The 23,459-nt window shown below is 43.8% G+C and overlaps 2 protein-coding genes across 5 annotated transcripts; both read right to left on the minus strand.

Moving 5' to 3' along the window:
• Window positions 1-358: 358 nt before the first annotated feature.
• sfxn5b (sideroflexin 5b) lies at window positions 359-11,880 on the minus strand. Of its 2 annotated transcripts, XM_053879969.1 has the most exons (14): window positions 11,727-11,880; window positions 8,725-8,793; window positions 7,242-7,319; window positions 7,150-7,176; window positions 7,034-7,088; window positions 6,926-6,951; window positions 6,745-6,798; window positions 6,544-6,600; window positions 5,220-5,285; window positions 5,008-5,098; window positions 3,318-3,433; window positions 3,129-3,214; window positions 1,728-1,845; window positions 359-1,593 (listed from the first exon to the last, which is right to left on the minus strand). In XM_053879969.1, exons 1-14 carry the CDS (start codon window positions 11,781-11,783, stop codon window positions 1,516-1,518), a joined length of 978 nt encoding a protein of 325 aa, XP_053735944.1. In that variant the 5' UTR covers window positions 11,784-11,880; the 3' UTR covers window positions 359-1,515. The 2 variants fall into 2 exon arrangements, with proteins under 2 accessions (XP_053735944.1, XP_053735945.1); XM_053879970.1 differs by lacking the exons at window positions 6,745-6,798; window positions 6,926-6,951; window positions 7,034-7,088.
• A 2,299-nt stretch (window positions 11,881-14,179) lies between these two features.
• LOC128767614 (rab11 family-interacting protein 1-like) lies at window positions 14,180-23,453 on the minus strand. 3 transcript variants are annotated; one of them, XM_053879758.1, is made up of 8 exons: window positions 23,305-23,452; window positions 23,165-23,205; window positions 22,154-22,612; window positions 19,731-20,236; window positions 19,077-19,650; window positions 16,496-18,619; window positions 15,113-15,248; window positions 14,180-14,892 (listed from the first exon to the last, which is right to left on the minus strand). In XM_053879758.1, the coding sequence occupies exons 3-8, from the start codon at window positions 22,531-22,533 to the stop codon at window positions 14,632-14,634; spliced, it is 3,981 nt and encodes a 1,326-aa protein (XP_053735733.1). In that variant the 5' UTR covers window positions 22,534-22,612; window positions 23,165-23,205; window positions 23,305-23,452; the 3' UTR covers window positions 14,180-14,631. The 3 variants fall into 3 exon arrangements, with proteins under 3 accessions (XP_053735733.1, XP_053735732.1, XP_053735734.1); XM_053879757.1 differs by lacking the exon at window positions 23,305-23,452 and having other exon boundaries at window positions 23,165-23,295; XM_053879759.1 differs by lacking the exon at window positions 22,154-22,612 and having other exon boundaries at window positions 23,165-23,453.
• Window positions 23,454-23,459: the final 6 nt, after the last annotated feature.

The following is a 23,459-nucleotide window of genomic DNA, read 5'->3' on the forward strand; positions in this document are numbered from 1 at the left end:
TTTGTCAGGGTTGGGAAACAAAATAAAAAGATTAGAAAAACTCAAGAAAGGTTTCTGTGATGGCCCCACACTCCAAGGGAAATCACAATAAAGTATATTATAATTCATATTTAATACTAAGATTGAATTATCATTTATACTTATAGTGTAAATCAGGCATATTACTGACTGCATAGTTCATATACCTTCACACAATATACACATTCAATTGCTTCACAATGCTATTGAAACTAAAAATCTCTTACAATTGATTGCTGATCCAACACTTTTTTGCATTAAAAAATTGAATATTCTCATGTCTGTTTTGGGCTAGTTTATCAGTTGTAAAGTAAACAGTCACAAACACAGTTGTGTTTATATTCATTTAATAGTGTGCAGCAAAGTCATCAGTAGTTTTAGGAAATACCAGTTCTCACATTGTCAGGTTCATGTTAACTTATATTAACAATCTTGAGATGTTTCGTCAACATTTACAAGGGTCACAGCAGAGATTTCAGCAGTGGACAAACTCTGTTTATTGATTAAAAGTCAAATCAATGTTTTATAACCAAACTTTTCTAACCAAAAAAAAAAATGTTTTATATGGAGCACCAATGCTTTTGTCTGCGTCAGTAGAAAAAATGTAAAATGAATTTGATGCAACAACAAAATGAGTATTAAACAGCAAGTCTTTCATGACATTAATCCTTGAGAGGTATTTTGTTGTTGCTTTTAACCAAAACACTATAAATGTAATCCTTATTAAATATACACACATATATTTTTAATAAATGTTGTCATACAATTTTGATTAACTTCAGAAACGTACTATATATGTTTGTTTGTTTTTTTTAAATAAAAGAAAGTTTATGTCTGTTGATTTGTGTGGCTTCTCTTGTATTCATTTTATGTTAAAGTCAAGTTAAAACACAACAGTCTAAATCTAGGTGCAATATAATATACATTAATATGTATTCATTTTATTGCATTAATACTAACCTGAACTGAATTTTTTTTGAGAAGCTCCATGGCGACAATTTCCTTCTAGACATATTTTTGTTTTGTTTCAATAATAACAAAATAACAATATTAATAAAATAAAATTTCAATAATTAAACACCAAAGTTACATAAAAAATATAACAAATTTATGCAATAAAAATCCCTCAGTTAAATTGCAAAAATGAACATAAAAGATTCCTGTTGTTGAGCACACACCATACTGTTGTTAGCGTCTACGCATGACACTATGATCCATGATCAGATACAAATTTAAGGTGTAATACAACGTGCCTGTCTTTGTTGACAGGAATCCAAAATACCGAAAAGCTCATTGTAAGGTCGTATAAAATACTATAAATCTTCTCTATATGATTTCATCTATGTACAGAGACACAGCTGCTGGTTTGTGCTGGAATTGGGACACGGGAGTGAGTTAAAAACAGTTAGTTTGCTCTGAAGACGCAGCAGAGCATGGAAGCATCAGGATGGATGGCGTTCCATGGCTGATCTCCTCCCATCCCTTCCTCCCCATCCATCATAAACCTTTGTTGTAGGTCACCACCTTGCAATCGGTTGCCATGGCAATCTCCGGCTCCAGACGAGACACTTCGATCTGTGAACGATGCAAAGATTTAGAGGGGAACCGGGGGATTTGAGCTCCAGCGATTTAATTTACAGGCTGTGCAGCCTGGTGTGTGTAATATGTGGCCCAGCTGCTCCCCGCGAACCATCTGGAACACACTGTACCTGAGACATCTGTGGAAAGAGGCTGATGGCCACGGGCAGCGACAGGCCAAAGGTCACCAGGCAGACGAGGCTGTGGATGGGCAGAAGCAGTCGGCGGTTGCTCCGGAGGAATCGAAGTCTGAGACGAGAGGAAGCATGAGTCTGCGTTGCTGAGCGCCCCCCAGAGGACTCGGGCGGGCTATTTATGGATCCAGGGAAAATACAAAAATATGACGTCTCACCCACAGAGGGGGGTTTTAACTTCCAGAAAACAGCTCGCGGTGAGTGAGTTACATGAGAGTTGAAGTGGAGCAGAAGAGCTTCAGGCCATGGCAGATGTCAGCCATTAAACCAAGTATAATCTTGCACTGATGCCGGGTTTGCCTCCCGATTATACCGATAAATTAAAAAGTACGCACACTAGAATATATATGTGTATATTTGTAACATTTACTTTTTTTTTGGAGAATGAGAAAGGCTTCTAAAAATATGATAAATGATTTATTAAAATGATATTTAAGTAGGTAGACCACACAATTGCCTCGACAAATTTACACATATTTATTCACGTCAGAATTGAATACATAATAAAAAAGTCCTCATGAACGTGCACGGCAGAGTGGGCGTGGTCAGGAGAGAAGGTGCAGTCCTGAGCTGCGTGGTAAAACAAAAAATACATTGAACAAAAACGTGCTTTCGATTTTTTTTTTATTATATTTATTTGAGAATATAATTAATCTGATAAGGTTCATCTTAAATGTTTTTTGCCTTTAAGATTCAAGAGTTTTACGGTGAGAAATCCATGAATAGGACTGGCAGAAAACACTGTTACATTTCAGTGTCAGAGTATCTCCTACCGACAACATGATTCGGAGCCGGACCAGTCGGTGAGCTTCAGGGAAAGAGGCAGAAAAATGTGAAATGTGTTTGGCCTCCACAGTCACCGGATTTGACGGAACCATATTTGTTTTTGGGGAGCCACTTCCAAGAACAGGATTATGGAAATGAGCTTCAAAGAATTCAAGAAAATTTGGGAAACATTCTAGGCGAAATGGACCTGAAATCCTGCGTACAGTAGTGCAAGGTTTTGTGATAAGAGCATGTATTAGTGATGTGGTCACTTTCATATCACCATATGTAATTAAATAAGTCAATTGAATAATATAGAAAAAAAAAAAGTAAATATTTATTTGGGGTTTTATATGTAACGTAACTTTAACTAACTCAATTCTGTTACTGAAGACAGTACTGAAGGTACTAACTATGGTGTGTTGCCTTTTTCTTTGAATGAATTGGGTTTAATTTTTGCATATGACACTGTCAATGAGCAGGGTTTTCATGTTGGTGGCGTTGAAAAGAACCCAGCATTTTGGGAAGTGCATGAGCCACGATGTGACTGTGCAGATGCAGAGTGTGACCAACCTCTCCAGGTAGGACATGATGATGGGGGGCAGCACGAAGATGGGCATGGGGAGGACCACACGTGTGAAGGCGGTCTCAGCGATGGCCTGGAGGGAAATGAAAACATTGTGCACACGGTTCAGCAGAAGAAGCTGAGCGACAGGAGCCGATCTGGAGTATTTCAGGAGAAAACCAAGTCGGCATTCTTACGTGTTTTGCAGCAATTTTGGAGGAGCCCACCACCTTGCCGTTATGGTCCAGCACGTCGATGCCTTCAGATAACTCGTTGTGTCGCATCAGACCCACGTTGCAGATGTTTGCGCTGGCTGAGGACCGACACACAGTTCCATCACACAACACACACTGACATGAACAGGAAATTAAATGAGCTGTAGGTTTATCATTTGAGCAGCAAATCAGATTCATATTCAGGGTATTGGATATGTTGTCTTTACTTTAGTCCCCAACTGCAACTTTTTCTTATCACATCAAACCTGTATTTCTTCATTTCAACATCAAAATGTTTTTAATCGTTCCATTTTCATAACAGCATGTCACCTTTCCCTTGCAACCATTTGAGATTTCGGTCCTCCATGATGAGCATTTGCTCCTTATTTTTCAAATACTGTGATGTGCTTTTTGAATATTAACAATGCACACTTGCATTAGCACCTTGAATAAATCATAGGAATAACTTCTTTAGTTCAGTCAGAATGACATCTTGAATTTACAATCACTTAGACGTTCGAGCTCGGTCACTACACTGAAGCAATATTTTTAAAATTCTCAAGACATTATCGACATTTAATAATGTTTAAGAGCAGACCTTTGAGGTATGCAGGAATTTACAAAACCATTCAAATGAACTTCCTTACATTTAACGTACTCTTGATACATTGAAGGGCACAGAGAATATAAAATAAAATAGCATCTGCTCCATTTACGTGCATAAAATCTTATATTTTCCAAATAAAAAAAATAAATAATAGGATGCGCACAAAAGAGTCCCCTGACATGCTGCAGTTGCCGTGGCAACTTTAAACAGAGACGTGATTGTGGCCAGTGTTATTGTGCTGTCATGAATACTATGAAAACAAAACAAAACAAAACAGAAATGATAACAGAAACTGAGCGGCACATTTTCAACGATGACTCATGCACACGCTGTACAGCGCTTTAATGAGCGTCTTCAGCTTTCTTCTCTAAGTTTGTTTCTGCTGTTGTTGTATGGTTGATGATGGTTGTTGCAGGCGCCGATAGACACTGCTATCAGATCCATTATGAGCAAATAGAATAAAAAATCTTCAAAACTATATAATGTGGTAGTGTACTAAAAAAAAAAAAAAATCAAAGATGGGTGCTTGGTGCGCTGAGACTGCAAAGCAGGAAATGGGCAAAAAATAAATATGCAATATCTCTGAAAATTCTAAATGTACAGTGCCATTGAATGAACTAAACTTATTCATGACCACTGAAAATGATTCGAGGTTGACAGTGACAGGTATTTTCTTTGCAGGCTAGTCTCTTATTTTGAAAAGTGTAGTTTAGTTGGCACCTATCTGAGAATAGCACAGATACTTTCTTTATACAGTATAATATACATCACTTAATAATGGCGACCATAAACAGAAATCAATAAGGGTGATCATCAGCTGGAGAGAGGTCATAACTTAAAAACACAGAGGCTACAAAACAAAAGATTTGAGGAGGAATTATTACGGACGTGGAGAATTGAAGTTCTGGACTATATTATCAATGACTATTCTGCCCAACCACCTGATTCACAGTTCAACAGTTGGTCCAACATGTTGGCAACAAGAGCGTGAGCCACTGTCGGGGGGACACGGAGCAGCAGCTATTCAGACCGCCGCTGGAGCTGACAGGGTCTGTGGGAACGTACCTACAGCTGGGAAGGGGACAAGTCTCTGAATGATCATTCTGGTGGCCGGACTCAGCCTGTTGGCTTTCTGGATCAGGATGTTCAAGCCCACCTGCAGCACAACACTGACATCAATTCACCTTACAATTTGGACTGTTCAGCCAGGGGACATATCCATGTGCTCACAGAGGATGAAAGAATGAAGCATCATACCAAAACAGGAGAGGACTCACCGCGATAGAGACAGCACTGGTCACAGCTCCGACATATCCTTGAAGAAACTTGGTTGTTGGTGTTGGCTGAAGAGGAGAATTCATCACTGAGAACGTGGAATATTGACTTGGGACAACAGATTCAGATTGCTGAGCAAGTGAAGTGACAAAGGACTAAGTCACTCTGAAGTAAGACTCACGACTGACGGTCAATGATGATGCTCCATTCAACATATTTATTTTTAGCTGGCAACCGTTTTTGTCAAAAATAATTATTAAACCAGGTTAATATAAAGCCTTGAAAACTTCATTGTATGAGGCAATATATGATACCGATTAAAAACAATTATAGCTGTCAATATTAATGCGGAAGCTGAGACCACATCAATTTTCAAAGGGAGGTCTGTTTTTTGCACTGAATGCACTAAATATATCGATAGTACAACCAACACAAATTCCTCTGGAGGCCAGGCCTAAAGTTTTGATGGACTTATAGGAATTGATCCATACATTGATATGAATAATATCTCTTTGGTGAAATGAGGAATTGTAAATTAAAAACCTTCAATCGCTGTAGAATATTTACATCAAGCCTTACAAACCAGTTATGTACTTATCATTAGCCATTTTCAATTTTCAAAGTTCACTGCATGCAAACTTTCAATCACACTTGCCACTGAAGCGTCACCATGACAAAGCAGCTAGCTGCGCTTGATACGTGACAACAGGGCCAACAGGGAATGAACACATCGAGAGTGATGTGAGCAATGGGTCGGACAGTCCAGATAATCTTTGACTGGTGTTGAACCGCTCCTGTTTAATCATCACCAGAACATGCAGTGACCCGGGGAGACCGTGCCCGCGAGTGTTTTTGCATCTAAGGTATGATCACGATGGTGATATCGGGTATTGACCCAATCTCTTAAAGTGGGATCAGGCATCGTTGAAAAATTGCTGATCCCGTAGCTGATGCTGGCATTTAAACTCCATGTATAGTCCTGATGTTGACATCACACGCGGGAGCAGTGAAGTACTGTAGCACATGCAACATTTGGTAAACACTTTGTTTAAGTATATATCAAGTTTGTAATTCCATATGTCATCAGTTTTTACTCCAAACATGACTAGTGTTATCCCGCAGCATGGGGAGGAGGTTAGTTAACTAAACATAGTTACTTAGTTTACTTTCACACTGGTATCGGTATCGGCTGATACCCACCAGTGGAGAATCACTGTTTCAGCCTGTACTGTACTTAGCTATGTGAGTAAGTGAGGTGAGCTCCAGTGTTAAAGCTATAAACCGAAATGAAAGCAAATGAAACAGAGATTCCAACAGGGTTCCTACCTTTGTGGCGTTGCGGTTGGCGTAGTTGACGCAGGCATTGTGACTCTGATTCAGCCACTGGGAGAGAAACACCATTATAAACACAAACGCTTGACCGTGAAGCAGAGAGACGTCGGATTTGGTTCATGTCCTTCAGGTTGGAATGTAAAAGTTCCTGATCGAAGGGTGGCTAAAATGCAATGGCTCCAGAGTGAGCAGTACCTGCCAGATAATGGTGGACACCACAGTCTGATTTGGGAGGAGAAGGCCAATGACCTAGATGAAACCAAGGAACAAGAGCTTATTTCGGCGCTAAAATAAGTCTGTGCTCTTATTTCATCTACCCCCAAACATGTGGATTCAAGAGCAGCTGAGTCATGGCAACAAAAAGAATGGAACTTACAATCGGCGTTCCAAATGGTACATAACCTGAACAGTGAGAGAGCGGCGCAGCGTAAGTCATGATCGCAACATGAGCCAGCGGCTGTAAGATCTTCATCTGCGCTCATACCTGACATTCGAAATGGCATGAAGATCTTGTCTCCTGTGTCAGGGTGAATGATGGCCTGAGTGCAAAGAGTGTGATATCACCTTCATGCGGACGCACGGCGGCGCGGCGGCACTTACCTGCTTGATCTTCTGAGCTTCCCACAGCTGCACGAGAGCAACACGTTTACACTTAAAACCATTCTAAAACACACGACAGCATGAGGACTCACCTGAAGGTCTGAGACTCCAGGAGGGAGGGTTCCATGTTTGTAGTCCTCCAAGAGTTTCAAGCTCTCTTTCAGTCGGCTCTAAACATCAACACGTAAACAGACTATGACAACCTATTGTTATTTTGACCTTCTGCAGCGCTGCAAATAATTCTTTTCTAACCAAAAATGAGGTAAACAATGCTGAAAATTTGAAAGAACTATAATGTCAGTTTTGTGAACGTGTCCTAATTATTAATATCATTTTTAAACCAAGAGGGCCAACAATTATCCTGAAAACCAGGCCAGTGTTTCATAAAACCCCATTCACTACTTCGCACGTATTCATAGAAATGATGTGACATACAAGTAACTACTGTTCCTCAGCATCCACGCGCAGTGCTTGAATCCTACATCCAAATAAGAGCTTCACATCTACATGGAACCTGGGTTGACTGACTCTATACTGAGTGTATGTTTCATTGTCTTCACTCCAGTTAACAAAACAACTTGTGCTACAGAAGCATCAGAGCAGCTGGAATGCACTTCAATGTCCAGCGAAGAGCAACCAACCAAGGTCCTTTCCAGCTGCGTTGATAGACAGCTAAAGCCAGCCAGTGACAGACATCCGACTTTCTCCATCCCTTTATATCACAGTGAATGTTTATTCTAATCTTTTCATGTGTAGGGCACAAAACGTTTCTATTTTTCTCCAAAATATGTGGTTTTCATGTTGGATCAGATCGATATCACAAATGAATATCGAGAGATGAAATTTGGTCCATGTTGTTCAGCCCGAAAAATGTGCTATGATTACTATTATTATCGTATATATGTGCATGTGTGGGTATATCAACATCAAGAGAGGCACTTTTATTTCTATTTTATTTTGTCTAATGATGGATTTTCTCTTCAATCTCTATATTGGTGAAAGTTCTGGAGTTTTCCTTGTTTCCTGGGCATGTGTGTGTTCTTAAACATCTCCGTCACTTAAGTCATCTCTCGGTCTGTCTCTCTGTTTTTATGTGTAATTTGTTGGTTTAAACATTGTTTATCATGACTCAAACGTTTTTGACTGAGGTCAGTTCTGATGTGTCTCTCTGTACTCGCCATGTTACAAACCATGACGCACAATACCTCTGTTTCATTGAAATGATCAATGCCATTTTTATTTATTTTGTTGAAATGTCAAAGTGACAGCAGGATCAAAGGGGTTGTCATCCAATATAAACAAAAACCTGTCTGGTTCTGATTGAACACATTTATTAAAATGATCAAATAGAAGTTTTTTTTTCTTTTCAAAAACATATATTGTGTGCTTTGCCTTTTGGATTTTTGTTTTGATTCCATATTCTTGGGAAATATGTGATGGTTGTTTCATTGTGAGCATTCATTGAGCGGGTTAGTTAAACATAGTCAATACGTAAAGAATTTTAAAACATATTAACCACAATTCATGTGGTAGAAATATAGTCTAATTCAGACAGAAGCATCATGGCGGAGTTACCTCGGACACAAACAAGGTGCTGGGGTCGATGATGTCCACAAAGTGTCTCAGACGACCCAAAAACGAACCCTGGAAAATGAAAAAATGAATAACAAAGCACCAGTCAATGATTTCAGAACAGCGTCAGCACCTGCAGTAAACCGAGTCTGAGTTTAGCACAGACGTTCTTTTCAGACCAAACAAAGGCTATTTTTGTACATCAAAGCGACCCAAACCCTCCCACAGTTGCACCTCAATGGAAAATGAGGTATTTTCAGCGCAGTGATGGTTAAATTTTGCTCAAGCTTTGAAGGTCTGGTCAATTCCTGCTCCGTCCTCTTCACTGTCAGCCAGCCAGCAGCCCAGCCACTTTGCCAACAGCCTGAAAGGACCCAACAATGCCAAGAATCTCTTTGGCAGAGCAGAGGGAGGAAAACAAGGCGGTCTCAGTCAGATTCCCTCCATATCACGTATGAATGGCGATCCCCTTTGTGCCGTATTTTAATTATCATTCCCGCTCGAGCCCTAATTGACTCGACAGGGATAAAAACAACATCCTGACGGGGCGCGCGCGGAGATTCACTCGCTCCGTCTCTGACAGGCCATATGTGCTGCAGTGCTGCTTCCCGGGATCCACGCGAGGAGCCGGCTTTAATTATGCATGAGTTCCACCTCCCTGGAGAGAACACAACCAGGCGAGCCGAGCTCCGGCAGACACACCAAGATTTATGCTGATTCAAGAACTGCCCTCATTTTTCACTGCTTTAATGCAAAGACCTTGAGCTCCTGTTCAATCGATCTGCAGCTTACAGCACTGTCTGTGCAGCATGAAAACACACAACAGTCCCCTGTCATTCCAGTTGTTCACATCTAGGACGCCGCCAAGACGGCAATAAGACCGTCTACGGAGATCAAAGGGCAATTATTCTCCGACATAAACATGGAAGCAAGCCAATAAAGGTTGGCTATGCAAATAATAAATGCAATAAAATAGCTACTTGGTCAAAGGCGGCATGTCACAGTAGATACCCATCAGAAGATTAGCAGTTATGACATGTGTTTAACCTACCTGCAGCTTGATACACTTGTATATCGCAATACACCATGGTGACATACTGTATTGATATTTTACGCGCACTATATCAATAGTTTTATGTAGACACTGAGATAAAGTTTGAATTCATTGAAAGCTTTATTGAAACAAGATCTTGCGAGTGTTCTAGCCCGGGTTGCAACATTAGCATCAGCTAACCAATATGGCGGTTGAATCTGAAGGGAAAAGTTAGTACAGTTCTCGACCACAATCCGTTCCAGACGGCCGTTCGAGAAGCGACTTGTTCGAAATCTGAATTAATTTTTCCCATTACAATGAATGGAAAAAGAAATAATGCGTTCCAAGCCTTAAAATAGTCTTTTGTAGGAGTGAATGTAGAGTGTCTGCTCTATGTGTGTGGCCGCTGCATGTGGGAGGGGTTGCCGAGTGATTGACGTCTCTCCAGAAGTGAAGAGGTGCCCGGTGCGTGTCCAGCTCTGAATGTGCGCTTCTGTGCAGTTTGGCTGTGACAAAGTCATAAACCAAGTCACGCTCTGTCCCAGACTCGCCTCATCCCTGTCCCAGCTCCAGCCCACAACAGGACATCAAACCCTGGAGTGTGCGCTCCAGCCTCGGAGGTGTGGAGAGCGAGCACCTCCCCTGTGACACTCTACCACGGTCCAGTGTGGAAACAGGAAAGGTTTTACACCTCAATATGAAGAAAAAACTGTCAGTAAATGTAGCTAACGGGACACGTCTGCATACAGAGGCTGCGTTATACACAATAACAAAGCACATCGTGGGTCAGCTGATCGGTCCGAGCACGTTATGTTTTTTCCGGCTTTTTTCGGGGGCATTCGAGTTCTGGATTTTTGTTCGAAATCCGAAGCAAAAAAATCCCGAAATTTTTGTTCAAAACCACTGTACCACTGTACAGACAGGCAACCCTTACAGTCCGTGCAAGTTTTTTTATTTATTTTTTTAAATCACTCATAGGGACAGAAGCATAACTTCCATATCTTCCATTATCATCCAAGTAGTTTATCCCTCAGAAAATCCACTGCTATCACGACCATGTATTCCAAGTTGCAGGGCGCTATTTTGACTCCAGAAGTTTCTGGGTATTTAAATATCAGAGAAATTTATTTTAAAACAAAGCACTTGTAGTTGACTTTGAGAGCCACCATTACTGAAAAATGGCAACCTAAGGCGACATGGTCAGTTGTGATCCTCTGCTATGGAGTGATACGGTGCTCTCGTGCAGTCGTCGTCCCACTCACACGGCTCATGCAAACTTCAGCAGAACACTCCATCTCTATGTCTCTGCTTTGCTTAACAAAACAGCCTTCTCACCAAAATAAAATCAGATGTATTTACTTATTTAATATTCTGTAGTCTTCCTGTAGTCCAGTGGGTACTAGCCGCCAATCATTGGCTTCTTGAAAACATCCAGCGTAACCAACATTTTAAACCTGGTAACCAAGCTTCAGTGAATAAATACTTTTCTGTTAATGGACAGGAGAGTGACACAGCAGCTGGAACAACAACAGTAAATCATCTACAAACTCACAACCTATGGACTTTGCCTTGAAGATTTACACTACAGATGTGATGTGGTGGCCGTGAAGGTCACGCGGAGGCGAACATTTGAGTAACGGGCTTCGCACGAGGACGAGCGGGTCATCACTCTCCACCGCAGAGCGCCGTGCTGGTTAGTTGGCGGAGGAAAAACAATCCTGCACCGCTCCAGAGATGGGCTCAAACCCGATGTTTACATCACAACCTTGATGGAATAGCGACCACAAATCAAGCCTGCAAGTTGAAGAGCTAGCAGAAGTAGTTTGCGGCGGAAAACAAAGCCCATCACAAGCAACTTTCGCCCCTCAGAAGTGCGCGCAGCAGCATCCGGAGCGGCGCAGCGGGGCGGAGGATGCCGCTGTTTTCCACCCCACACGAGATGCTATCGGCGCGGCGAGAGGGAAACCCTTACCTGGTCGTATCTGGATCTCCCCAGCTGGAAAACGGGGCAGGCTGCGGATTCCGCCATGACACCCAACTGTTTACTTATTAATGGAGCGAATCATGAGCGCGATCTCAACTCCGGGGTGCAGCAACTCGACTCACGGCGAAAGTAGTGGGAGCGACGAGGGCGCGCGGCATGCTGGGAGGTGGAGTCCCGCGCCTGCAGCACACACAGGCGGAGTGGACGCGCATGACTACACATCCCACATGATCGATAAGGTGATCGCTGTTGCATAACTGCGGGAATTGACAGCAGACTGCGAGGAGGTGTCGGCTGCAGTCACGTTCAGGATTTATCAGGAATCAGATCAAATATAACGAATAAATATATCACTGGATGTAACTGAACTACTCTGACACTTAGTTCTTCCTCAGGAAGAATCTGTTTTTAGCTTGGAGAAGACACAGTGTGGGTGCTCTGCACTGATGGAGGTGACTCCTACTGCACACCATGGATGAGATCCTGGAGAAGAAGAGTGTGGCTGTCCAATACCAGACTGGTGCTTCCCATCTTTGGTGAAGCTCTGACCCCTGGTCACTCAGGGAGAATCTTATGAATCAGAATCAGAATCAATGGTCAGTGGGGAGCCCACCAACTAGGAAAGTGTTTTGGAATAAAGTGCTGACAGAAAAAAATAAAATAAAATAAACAACAAAGGCTGTTCACAAATTCAACAGTCTGACGGCCGAGGGGAAGAAGCTGTTCCTGTGATGGGAGGTTCTGGTCTGGATGGACCGTAGCCTCCTGCCAGAGGGAAGAGGAACAAACAGTCCATGTCCAGGGTGAGAAGGGTCGGCTCTGGTGCGACCTGCACGTCTCTGGGTCCTAGAGACATACAGGTCCTGAAGAGGTGGCAGGCTGCAACCGATCACCTTCTTAGCAGAACGTACGATGCGCTGCAGTCTGCTCTTGTCCCTGGAGGTGGTGCTGTTGTACCAGACAGTGATAGAGAAGGTGAGGATGGACTGGTTGTGTAGAACTCCACCAGCAACTTCGTCGGCAGTCGTTTTCGTAGCTGCCTCAAGAAGTACATTCTCTGCTGGGCCTTCGTGATGAGGAACCTGATGGTTGGCTCCCATTTGAGGTCTTCAGTGATGGCTCAACCTCAATTCCATGCAGATCAATGAAGATCGCTGAGATGGTTCAGTAGAGAGCAGCCAGCCCTGAGCAGACTTCAGCTGCCGACAGCTTTAGAGTCATTGGATTTCTTCTCCATCATGGGCTCAGCCTTCACCTTGCCTTCCATCAAGATGTGAACCGATCCAGTGAACGCTGACAGTTGCTGATCACTTTGTCGAAATAGTCAGCAAAAAAAAGAGCAAACGGGCAGTAAAAGCAATTTGCAGGTCACTGAAACGACTCCTCGGCTCAATTTCTCTTCAGTGTTTGGGTTCATTTGTTAGATCCCTCACCTCTCGTAAGCCCTTCCCTTCACTCTAGTGCAGTGGACGAAACATCCATGTTGAAAGGGTTAATGATCAAGGAGTTGCGCTTATAACACCTATAAAACAACAATGACATTTTTCGGGAAATTCCAGTTTAAAAGACACTTTAAACTTGAGGCATAAATATGGGACTAGTTCTACTGTCACCCAGATAATTCACAACATCTAAGACACTAATGACCTGAAAAAATATTGTACCACTTAAGCTTCGGAATTTAATATAATATGTAATTTTAGAGTGACCCTAGTTTATGTGTTCACTTATTTATTTATCTAAATATTGGCACGAAACGAAACAAGGTGGTACATTTGATCATGTGTGGGAACTTGCCTGTTTGAGACCTTGGCTCCTGCGATGGTTTCAGTCATGTAAAATGCTGTCACTTGAAGGAAAAGCATCCTTGTAATGGCCTAAATGTCAAAATTTAGGACGGACTCCATTGTTTTATATGAAATAAATTATACCTAAAACTAATTTTTAGAATATTATCATGATATTTTTAGATCTAAAAATGTATTTGAAACATTCCAACGTGCAATATTTAAACTACAGGGCTTCACTCAACGCCTTAGATGCTGGATATATATTGTAGGTAACAATACTGCATTTTAAAAAGAGTGCTTGTTATGTTTTCGCAACTCTGAGGGAGATCAGCGCTGAGTTGTAATCTAAGTGTGGGACGGCAGCGCCCCCTAGCGGACAAAGGTCAGTACCGCCGCTAAAATGACAATTCCACTCAAGAAATTGGCGGTGCATTGCACTTTTATTCCATCATATAACAGTGCAGAGGTCTTGAAGAGCATTGCCGGCGAGGAAGAGCACTGCAGACACTTCTTTTTTAACAGTTACAACATATCAGTTACTGATGAAGAAGAAGTGTCGCATTTCTCCATACAAATAAGTTTTATTTGCCTCACCTTGTATATATATATATATATATATATATATATATATATATATATATATATATATATATATATACACCTGGAAATACACAAAGCGTTTTTATTATATCAAAGATGGCTATTGCATTCAGCGTGGTGTTTTGACATGCTGCTTCTTATCTGGAAATTGTAAATAAGCAGTGACCAAGAGCGCCAGTGGGATTTTGCAGAGATGATTGAACCTTACTTCACCTTGTATATGTGATTTTTACGATTCAAAATTAAACCATTTCTTTCAAATGGTGTTTTTTTTATCGACACTGATCGTGAGTTTGAGATCTACTAACACTCTAATAAGCTCAATTAAAATGTATATTTTGCATCTACTTCTCTTTTTCAGATGCCATTGAAACCACATGCACAGCGGCGAAGGGTGCGTCCACTTCAAAAGGGCAGTGTCAGCAGTGTGGAGATCTGGGTGGACCCTGTTCCGTGTCAGTCATTTTAGCTTTTATTTTAGGGGCCTGCACTGAAGGCTGACGTCATTTGTGTCTGTTCCGCACCTGAAGCAGCGTGGGTGTCTGCTCCATGATCCTCAACAGGAGATTATCAATGTAGTCCTCCAGGTCTCGGACCTGAGCCTTGACTTTCTTCAGCTCGGCCTCACATTTCTCCAGCTTGGCGCCCTGCTGCTCCGAGGCCGCCTGCTGCTTCTGCATGTCCATCTCCTGCTGCAGCAGCAGGGAGATCAGCTCCATGTTGGTCAGGTGCTGGTAGTGAGCCGAGGTGTCCACTGTCGCCTCCTGCAGGACACATAGCCCGAGACAAGCCATGACCAAAGATGGTCTTCTCTTTATGCAATTCTTTAGGGGAAGAAACTGATGCACGGGTTGAGATGCTCTTAGATACATGTGCTCTCTCTATCTTGACCAGATGTAGCACCACAGGTCAAGCTGAACCTCCTAGCGTGTGGACATGCACATGGAAACAGATGAACATGTCACTGCTGTTCCGGCTGCATACCTGGCTCGCCGCCGTCTCAGCAGCCGCCTGCTGCGCCGTGCGTCCAGGGTTGATGGTGGACTTGAGTTTCTCCAGCACTGAGCGACTCTCCTTCTTCTCCATCTGACTTGAGGTTAATGGCTTGACAGGGTGAGTTCTGCAAGGCAAACAGGCCGACGCTAGAATTGGAGTATTAGTTCCTGCAACTTCATCACAAGCACATCATCCACTAAGCGAGTACTGCACGTGTATAAGACTCGACTTCCCTGCTCTGGGAAGGTGAACACGAGTTCAGCTCTCATATTTGACATGATAACACACATACACAAGGAGCCACTGAAAGATGAACCTCATGTTTAATTTAAGGACCCAAATACAGTGAAACTCACACATAGAACTTTGATTCACTTTAACCTAGTCTTCTAAACTATATATTGCGTATGTTTTAGTCATGTCTATTTTCAGCCCAAATGAAGCCTGGTGGTATTTCACATCTATGTAACTCTCAAGTGTTACACAAGTCCCACAATGCACTGCAACAGTTGGAGCATGTCATACAAATCAAATTTGTTTGGTTTCATGACAGAGGATTGTTGGGCTGATGAGGCTTCATGAAACAGTGTCCTGATCTTCAGAGGCCACCAGATGGCACTGTCTGCTGTAAAATGTTTGGAAATGTTTGAAGTAATTCAATGAAACCTCCCGTCATTTCTAAACCAAGAGCACCATCTAGTGGCACTGTTTCATCAACTCTGCAATACTGTTTCATGATACCTCATCTACCCATTTCTAATGGTGAGTTATTGATCACAGGCTTGGACTGGACCCTTGTTGACCTCATGACAAATGTATTCAGTTCTGCTTTCTCAAGTATATACGATCAAAGCACAAAATAGAGCAGAGCTACATTAGATTAGATTATGAATATTAGTAAGCAGCCTCAAAACAAGCTCGAAAAAAACATTTAATTCTTAACCTGAGGAGTTAGAATTCCAACTGCTGTATGCAGTACATGACCAGTTACTTGTGGTTTTCCTTGTTTACCCAGCATAAGGCTCAACATAAGCTTTTTTTCGCTACACATTTCTCTGCGTCGTAAACTGCATCAGCTACGAAATGAAAACACAAAATGAAACGTGATCACAACAGCCAGCAAGCAATAAAGGGATGAAATGAGCACGGATCTCTGAACAAAAGCAACACGAGCACAACAGTCATCCAACGACAGATTGGATGTCAAAGCAAAATAGATGTTCAAGTGCATTCAAACAAAGGTTTAATAAATGTCTAAAGAGCATCTGAACTAGGAGAACATATCTGGTGTAGTCTAGAGGACATGATATCTGCTATCTCCTTGTTTTCTACAACGACTGTGGAGTCAAACCCTAGGTCAAGGATTCTCACCTGCTCTCCTGATGGGGCAGGTTGCTAGATGGCTGTGTCTTCTCAGGCAAAAGTGAGGGTTGTGCATCGACCAGGTGCTGGTCAGTGGTAGAGCAGGTGGTGTAGCGGGCTTCGGCACTTGGAAGCCCCATGCTTGAGGTGCGCACAGGGGGGCAACAGACAGGGGAGATCAGAGCTTCTGCAGAGAGGATGGGATGTGGGGGCTCCTGCAAAGATTGCCCAATCTTTGACTCGGATGGGACTCTCATATCTGGGGCAACTTTAGCATGGAGGTCCTTAAAGCTAATCTGGGATCCCGCCTTGCATGTTTCTGCTAGAACAGCTGTTTCGGTGGGCTGATAGAAGGTGGAGTCCTCACTGACGGAAATCTTTTGCACGAGAAATAAAAACTGCTCAAAATCACTGTCGCCTCCTCCGCCTTGGCTGTTCGGACTGTTTGTTCTGGAAATTCCTTTGGGCCTAAGACGAGCACTGACTACGCCTGGAAAAAGATCCGATTGGTTGTTTGCGTCCAACTCATCTTGCGGGTTCCCGTTATCATCGCAATCTTCCATGGTCCTTTTCAAATGAGCTCCGTTGGTCTCCTCTTCCCTGGGTTCTGTTGCAGGATGGTTGCTGCCGGAGTCCCCACAAGTGTCCTGATGCCCAGAGGAAACGCTGCATAGTTTATCATAAGAATCCATGGCTTCATCGGAGGGGGCTATATCAGCTATATGGGTGTCCTTCAAAGTATAGACGCATTTTTGGGTGACTGTTGTGTTATGAGGTGCAACTGGAGAAACGTCCAGGGCAACACTTTCCTCCAAGCTGCTGATGCCTTTGAGTGAATCCACCGACTCCGACTGGAAGGACCGATCAGAATCGATGAAACCAAAATCTGGATGATTCATGTTTAGATCTTCTTTGGCTGGAATCATGTTGTTGTTAAGGCATTTTGATAGATTCGAAAGTGGAGCGTCCTTCTGCTCTTCCAAAGTCAAAACAGATTGGAGGGCATCTAAGTCTGACTTGTCACAGGGTGAGCGCTTCAGATGACCCATTACGGACGTTCTGCTATCGAGGATCATGTTGGGCGTTACATTGTTGCATGTGATTTTGTTCACGGTGGTTTCCACTGCGTTCAGTGACAGTCGATTCGTCGCTTTGGGCTGTGGACAGTTTGCTCTAAAAACTCGTCCGTACAAGTCTTGCTCGAAGAACATGCCTCCCCAGCAGTCGCTCACATCCTCCAGGGGTTCGTACCTAAACTTCCTTAACTTGTCTTCAGCTACAGACCCAACAAAGCCCCTGTGGGTGTGAGAGTTGCCAGAGACTGTATCCTTGTTTCTGATGTAAGAGTCCATCGCGACAACCCTACTCTTGGAATCCGCTTCTCTTTCACGCTGGCGTGAGGCCACTCCAGTTTGGGATAAGAGGTAGGCTTCTTTGTGGACAGCCAGTTCCTGACCTCTATGAAGCCAGCCATCGGAATAGATTTCACTTACTGATGATCTAAGGAGTCTTCTTGGAGGCACTGGTGGAGGCTGTTCCTCCCACTCTGGAGCGCAGTCCTTATTTAGCCGAAGTGAACTGCTCCTCTTGCTGGTTCTTGGTTTGATCTGAGGCGCATTTCCTGTTGGAGAATAGAGCCTGCTGGAGGCGAATGCATCAAAGCCATCCTCCTGTTTACAGTTGCTTTCACGCTTCGAGGGAGAGTCTGTGGATGCTGTTTGAACTAAAGTAGGGAGAGATACCTGCCGAGGGACCGGCCTGGGGCGCTCACGCTTTATGGAACCTACATTTGAAGCCCCGACATCATGAGTGGAGTGGGGAGTGCTGTGCTGCAGAGATGGTGGGACATTGTGAGAAAAGGTGGAAGAAGCGGACGGAGAGAGAGGTGCAAGAGGCGGCGACCTCCGTAACTCTTCGGATATGAGCTCTTCAAAAAAGGGGTTGCGTTGTATACGTGAGAGGAAAGGGTTGGAGGGGGAAATCGGGGTTGAGGAAGGAGAAGATGTGGGGGTAATGGAGTCGTGGTGACAGGGTGATGGAGAGGGTGAGGGACACCGGAGGGGTTCAGGTGAGCAAGGAACAATGGGAGGGGGAACGTCTGAGCTGCTTTCTACCTTAGTGGAACCTTCCAGCCTGCAGAGGGAAATAGTTCACAATAGTGCTCTTAGTTAATGGTGTGCCAGAGACACATACTCTTTCTTACACAAAGAGAAATGGCAAACAAAAGACTGGAGGGATTCTTCCCAAACATTACATCTGAAGCTCAAATGGAAGGATCTTGGCAGCGCAAAATAAATCAAAAGCAAAGCACTTTAGCAAAGTAATCAAGCAGAAAGTAAATCATGTATCATTCAGCCGGCCATCTGCAGCGGCAGCACTTTTGAGCGAGCTGATAACAACATGGAAAGTACTTTGGTCCCCGACCACCAATAGAGAACAGTCAAATTCAATCTGTATGGGTGATGTCCCTTTAAAAAAATGAAGTGAAAACTGAATGCTAAGATGGAAAAATGCAGACAGAAGAGACAATCTTCTCATATGCAACATGTCTGTGTTGCAGTCATTCGTGGCCGGAGCACCCTGGACTCACCTTGGTTTGTTCTGAATGTCTCCAGAGCCAAACCAGCCTCGAAGTCTTCCTTCAGCCGGCTGGCTCCCTTCAGTCTTTGCTGGGAGAGAGTCGCTCCTCCCTCCAGAGAATAGGGTCTTCTTAAGCTTTCTCCCTTTCTCTGACGAATCAGCTCCACTGGAGAGGATTGGTGTGGCGGCTTGGCCACCTTCGATCTCCACTGATGTCAGAGATGCATCCCTTTCTTCCTGCTTCTCCTCTTTCTTTGTCTTGTCGAAAGACCAACGTCTGCCTTCGCCCAAACCCTTGTCCTCACTTCGCTTGGTGAGGTTCTGTAGGGATCGAGAAAGAGGGGAACACTTCTCCAGCAAGAGTTTGGATGGGATCGCTGCGGAAGACTTTGGAGTGGAAGGCTCAGATTCATAAACATGGCTTCCATTGATACACAAGGAGGACTTGGACTGAGTCATTGACTGGCTTCTGATGGACTCGACGGGAAGACTGGACCGGGGCGTCCCCGTGGTGATCTTGCTCACTTCGTCGCTGAAGGCTCGCTTGTGAGTCATGACCTTTGTGGTGTGTTGACTCGTCAGCACTGTTGAAAGACATGAGGGAACTAGTCATTTGCCAGATTGAGTCAACATTGAAGGCAAAGTAAACAAAAACGCCTCGCACCTTTTTTGGCTAAATCTGCCTCTCCATAGCCGGAGTCCACCCTGACTTTGGACGTGTAGATGGGGGAGCTGGGCGGGTCTGTCAGCAGACTTGGTGGAGGGCCGAGGCTTTCACTGGCGATGCTGGACATGCTACTGTCTGAGGCTAATGAGGAGCACGACCTGGAATCAGAAGCTAATCTCAGCCTTCCTTTGAAGAACTCCTTGACCTTACTCCTCTTCTCCTCCACCATCTCCACGGGCACTCCCTCATCCCCACATGGTTCGGTCACCGATCCCGACAGGGCAGCGTAGCGTCCTGGCAAAATAGCAGAGGAAGACTCCACGTCTCCCCTCTTCCTGCCCGTGACTCGGTCCTTGAGTTTGCCAAAAGCAGAACGAGGCGCGTCCTTGATGGTCAGGTCGAACATGCTTGCTGTCATGTTGTTGCGGGTGAACTGGACGGTCAGTTGGAGTTCACCGCGCTCCTTCTCTTTTCTGCCAGCTTTGGAGTGGAGCTTGAACCACCTGGAGAAACAAACAATGTTGTAGAGTCAGCAGGATTGCTGGATGATGCATGCCTGATTTTCTGGAGTCAAAAAAGTGTTCACATTCCTGCGGCACCACCCACTAACCCTGGCACGCATGTGTGATGTTACACATGCACTATAATATCCTCCTTTCTTATCCACTGAGGCGGGACACAATCATGAGTCGAGCCAGATCTGGCGTATAGTTCAGCTCACGTTGACACTCCAAATGGTTGACATATTTTTGATAAACCACCTGTGCAGCTAGCAAATACAGACTGACAGTTCACCTCAGAAAAGATTTGTCTGACCCATATCATGGTCTCTACACCAATGATCCATTACATTATGACAACATAACTATATATGAATCTCCAAACAAAATTAGTTGGACAACAGCTCTATTGTTCCCTGAAGGTAAGCAAGAAAAATCTACTCAGCAAAGCTTTATACTGTTGACAGTCATCCGCCGACACCCAGTTTACTTTCAAACAGACGGAACTGACTATTTTCATGTTCACTTTTCCTTCCTGTAGGTACCAAATGTGTCCATTTGTGGAATGCATCCTGGCGGTGACGTGACATCCGGCAGTCGCGACCGGATTTTTAGAAACTTTTTAATGAAATAATGAAGCCTCAAATGAGGAATTCAGTGGCACTTTTTATGACACGCAAAATATTTTAAGCAAAAAAGGATCATTTTGGCCATTTGCTAAGTATATGTCCAACGACAACAAATGCAACGTGATTGGCTGACATGAACCGCGTCATGGGAAGTAGCCCTGGACTCCTTACATGAGGGTGAAACGCTTATTCACTGATGTACATTTTTCACTGAAAATCAGGGGTCTCCAAATCGCAGCCCGTCAGTCAGTTGTGGCTTCAAGCATGCAGTTCGGCAGCCTGCCATAGTTGCCAAAGTGTAGCATGGGTGTGGCCCCAACAGGACAGTCCCTCTTTGTCCAAAGCGAGATGGTTGGATAACAAGGTATACGTCAATTCCAAAGGAAAACATGAACTTGATCCCTGATCTAAAGGCCAATGTCAGATAGATAGATAGATGGATGGATGGATGGATGGATGGATGGATGGATGGATGGATGGATGGATGGATGGATGGATGGATGATAGATAGATAGATAGATAGATAGATAGATAGATAGATAGATAGATAGATAGATAGATAGATAGATAGATAGATAGACAGACAGACCGATAGATAGATCTTATGTAACTTAACAAGTTGATTTAGAAACAACTGTATCTAACACAAATAAATAAGTGCCTCACTGCAAGCGTTTGAGACCCCAGCTATAAATTATATATGGATCTTTAGTGGTGTGTAATAGGCAGGAAGTAGAATATATCTTTGGCAACAACTTGCTTGACAAATATCATGTTTTGATGATATAAATGTCCCGCTGTGGTAAAAAAAAAAAAGTGCCACCTAATCCTTCATTTGATGTTCAATTTCCTCATTATAAGTTTATAAAAATCGGATGGCGGATGCGACGTCACCACTACCACACATTCCACAAGTGGACATATTTGTAGTGTGTAGCCACAGTGGCCTTGTTGCTGTACTGTTTCATCACTGCAGCAGAGTCAGCAAAAACCTCCTCGATACAAATGTATCCAGTCATTCTATGTGGGTCGACACTGCTCTGGTGAAGTAGAAAAGTTTGGCCTGGTTTCAAATTCAAGTGGGATCAGAATTCCGGTAAAGAGGACAGACACATTAAAGTCTGGACCGAGCCATCTTTTTTGGCAGGGGAAATAGAAGGCGAACACACTCCCATGCTCTGGAGTCATTTTGCTTTTTTCTTCACATGTTCTTTGACCAAGAGGATCTGAGCTGTGATCCACTGGCACAGCCCAACTCCTCCAACAAAAAGACCTTTATTACACAACATACTCATCTCTCGGACACATTCCCTCCTGGAATATCCGGTCCAGCGGGATGACGGTCTGACCCAGAAACACGTCCAAGCCGATGAGGACCCGGTGCATGACCGTGAGCACCAGGTTCCCGCTGCCTGGCGGGTACGCGGCCCGGCCTCCCTCCTCCAGGATCCCGGGCAGCAGCTCGAAGCAGCACTCCTCAGTCCACTCGGGAACCTCCGCCTTTTCCACCAGGCCGGTGGTGTACTTGTCCTTCCCGGACTGGACGACGGTGTACAGGTAGCGGCTGCCGTGCTTGCCCTTGGTCCGCAGTCCTCTAGCGCGGAGGACCGTGACATTGACGTGCGTGGGGACCCAGCGCTGGTCGTCATCCAGGTCGATCAGGGACATCATCTTCGCTCTCTTTATGCGGCGGACTCTGACACCATCACCGTAACGCCGTGCAATTCCAATTCCTGTCGCAGAAATATCCCTGGAGTTCGGATGAAATTCTTAATCAGAACAGAGCAGGATGAGCGGCGGAATCATCCGTCATCGCTGCGCGCAACATCCGACTCCTGCTCGGTGCGTCTCCTTCTCATCCAGAGAGGTGCCGCAGAGTTAAAGTGAAACACCCAAAAAGCTTCACGACGGCTCCACACACGCACGCTGGACACACACACCCACGCAGAAACGCAACTGCAGTCTCACAATATGAAAGAAAACAGAACATTTCGGGATGAAATCTAGTCAACATTCGTTTGAACGAGATTGGATTTAACACAAACAACGACGCGTTTGTTAAGAGTTTCAGGTCAGTGGTTTAAAGTCGCTTTAGAATCGCACGAGGTTCTATGAACCACAGAATATATGTATTATTGTATCACGTTTCATACAGAAATGGTCTGTTTTATGTGCTGATGTCATCCTCCACTCTACCGCCACCAAGTGGCCGAATCAGTGCACAGACTGTTGAAGTGGAACATGGTGTTAAATTTAAATTTGAAACTAAATTAAAGTGATCCTTCCTGGTCGTTATACTTACACTGTCTCCCAAACACCTCCACTTGAAGCAGCTAGACATTGCTTATCATACCATGGAGGCACATGTGAGTCCATTGAAAAAAAAAAGCCAAAGTGACTTAACCAAACTATAAACACGAATCATATGAATCAGAGCCTTACAGGTTGGCTTCAGTCGACTTCTGCCTTGTCCTGGGAAAGAAAAGTCTTTTTTTTAAAAGCAGGTGTGTAGAAATGCCACGTCTGTAACCATTAACCAAATGTGTCATTCGCACAACAAAGTTGCTCAACATATGGCAACATAGACGGATGGGAAA

The sequence above is a fragment of the Synchiropus splendidus genome, chromosome 11 (genome assembly GCF_027744825.2).
Source record: "Synchiropus splendidus isolate RoL2022-P1 chromosome 11, RoL_Sspl_1.0, whole genome shotgun sequence".
NCBI lineage: Eukaryota > Metazoa > Chordata > Actinopteri > Syngnathiformes > Callionymidae > Synchiropus > Synchiropus splendidus.

Coding starts and splice junctions, on each gene's coding strand:
- sfxn5b (XM_053879969.1), bottom strand. CDS start 11,783: ATGGCGGAATCCGCAGCCTGCCCCGTTTTCCAGCTGGGGAGATCCAGA. Junction 7,320..8,724: donor GCACCTTGTTTGTGTCCGAG/GTAACTCCGCCA, acceptor GTTGATGTTTAG/AGCCGACTGAAAGAGAGCTT. Junction 5,286..6,543: donor CCAACCGCAACGCCACAAAG/GTAGGAACCCTG, acceptor TCTCCTCTTCAG/CCAACACCAACAACCAAGTT.
- LOC128767614 (XM_053879757.1), bottom strand. CDS start 23,238: ATGGACTCACATGTGCCTCCATGGTATGATAAGCAATGTCTAGCTGCT. Junction 18,620..19,076: donor GACATTCAGAACAAACCAAG/GTGAGTCCAGGG, acceptor TTCCCTCTGCAG/GCTGGAAGGTTCCACTAAGG. Junction 15,249..16,495: donor CTGCCCCATCAGGAGAGCAG/GTGAGAATCCTT, acceptor TTTGCCTTGCAG/AACTCACCCTGTCAAGCCAT.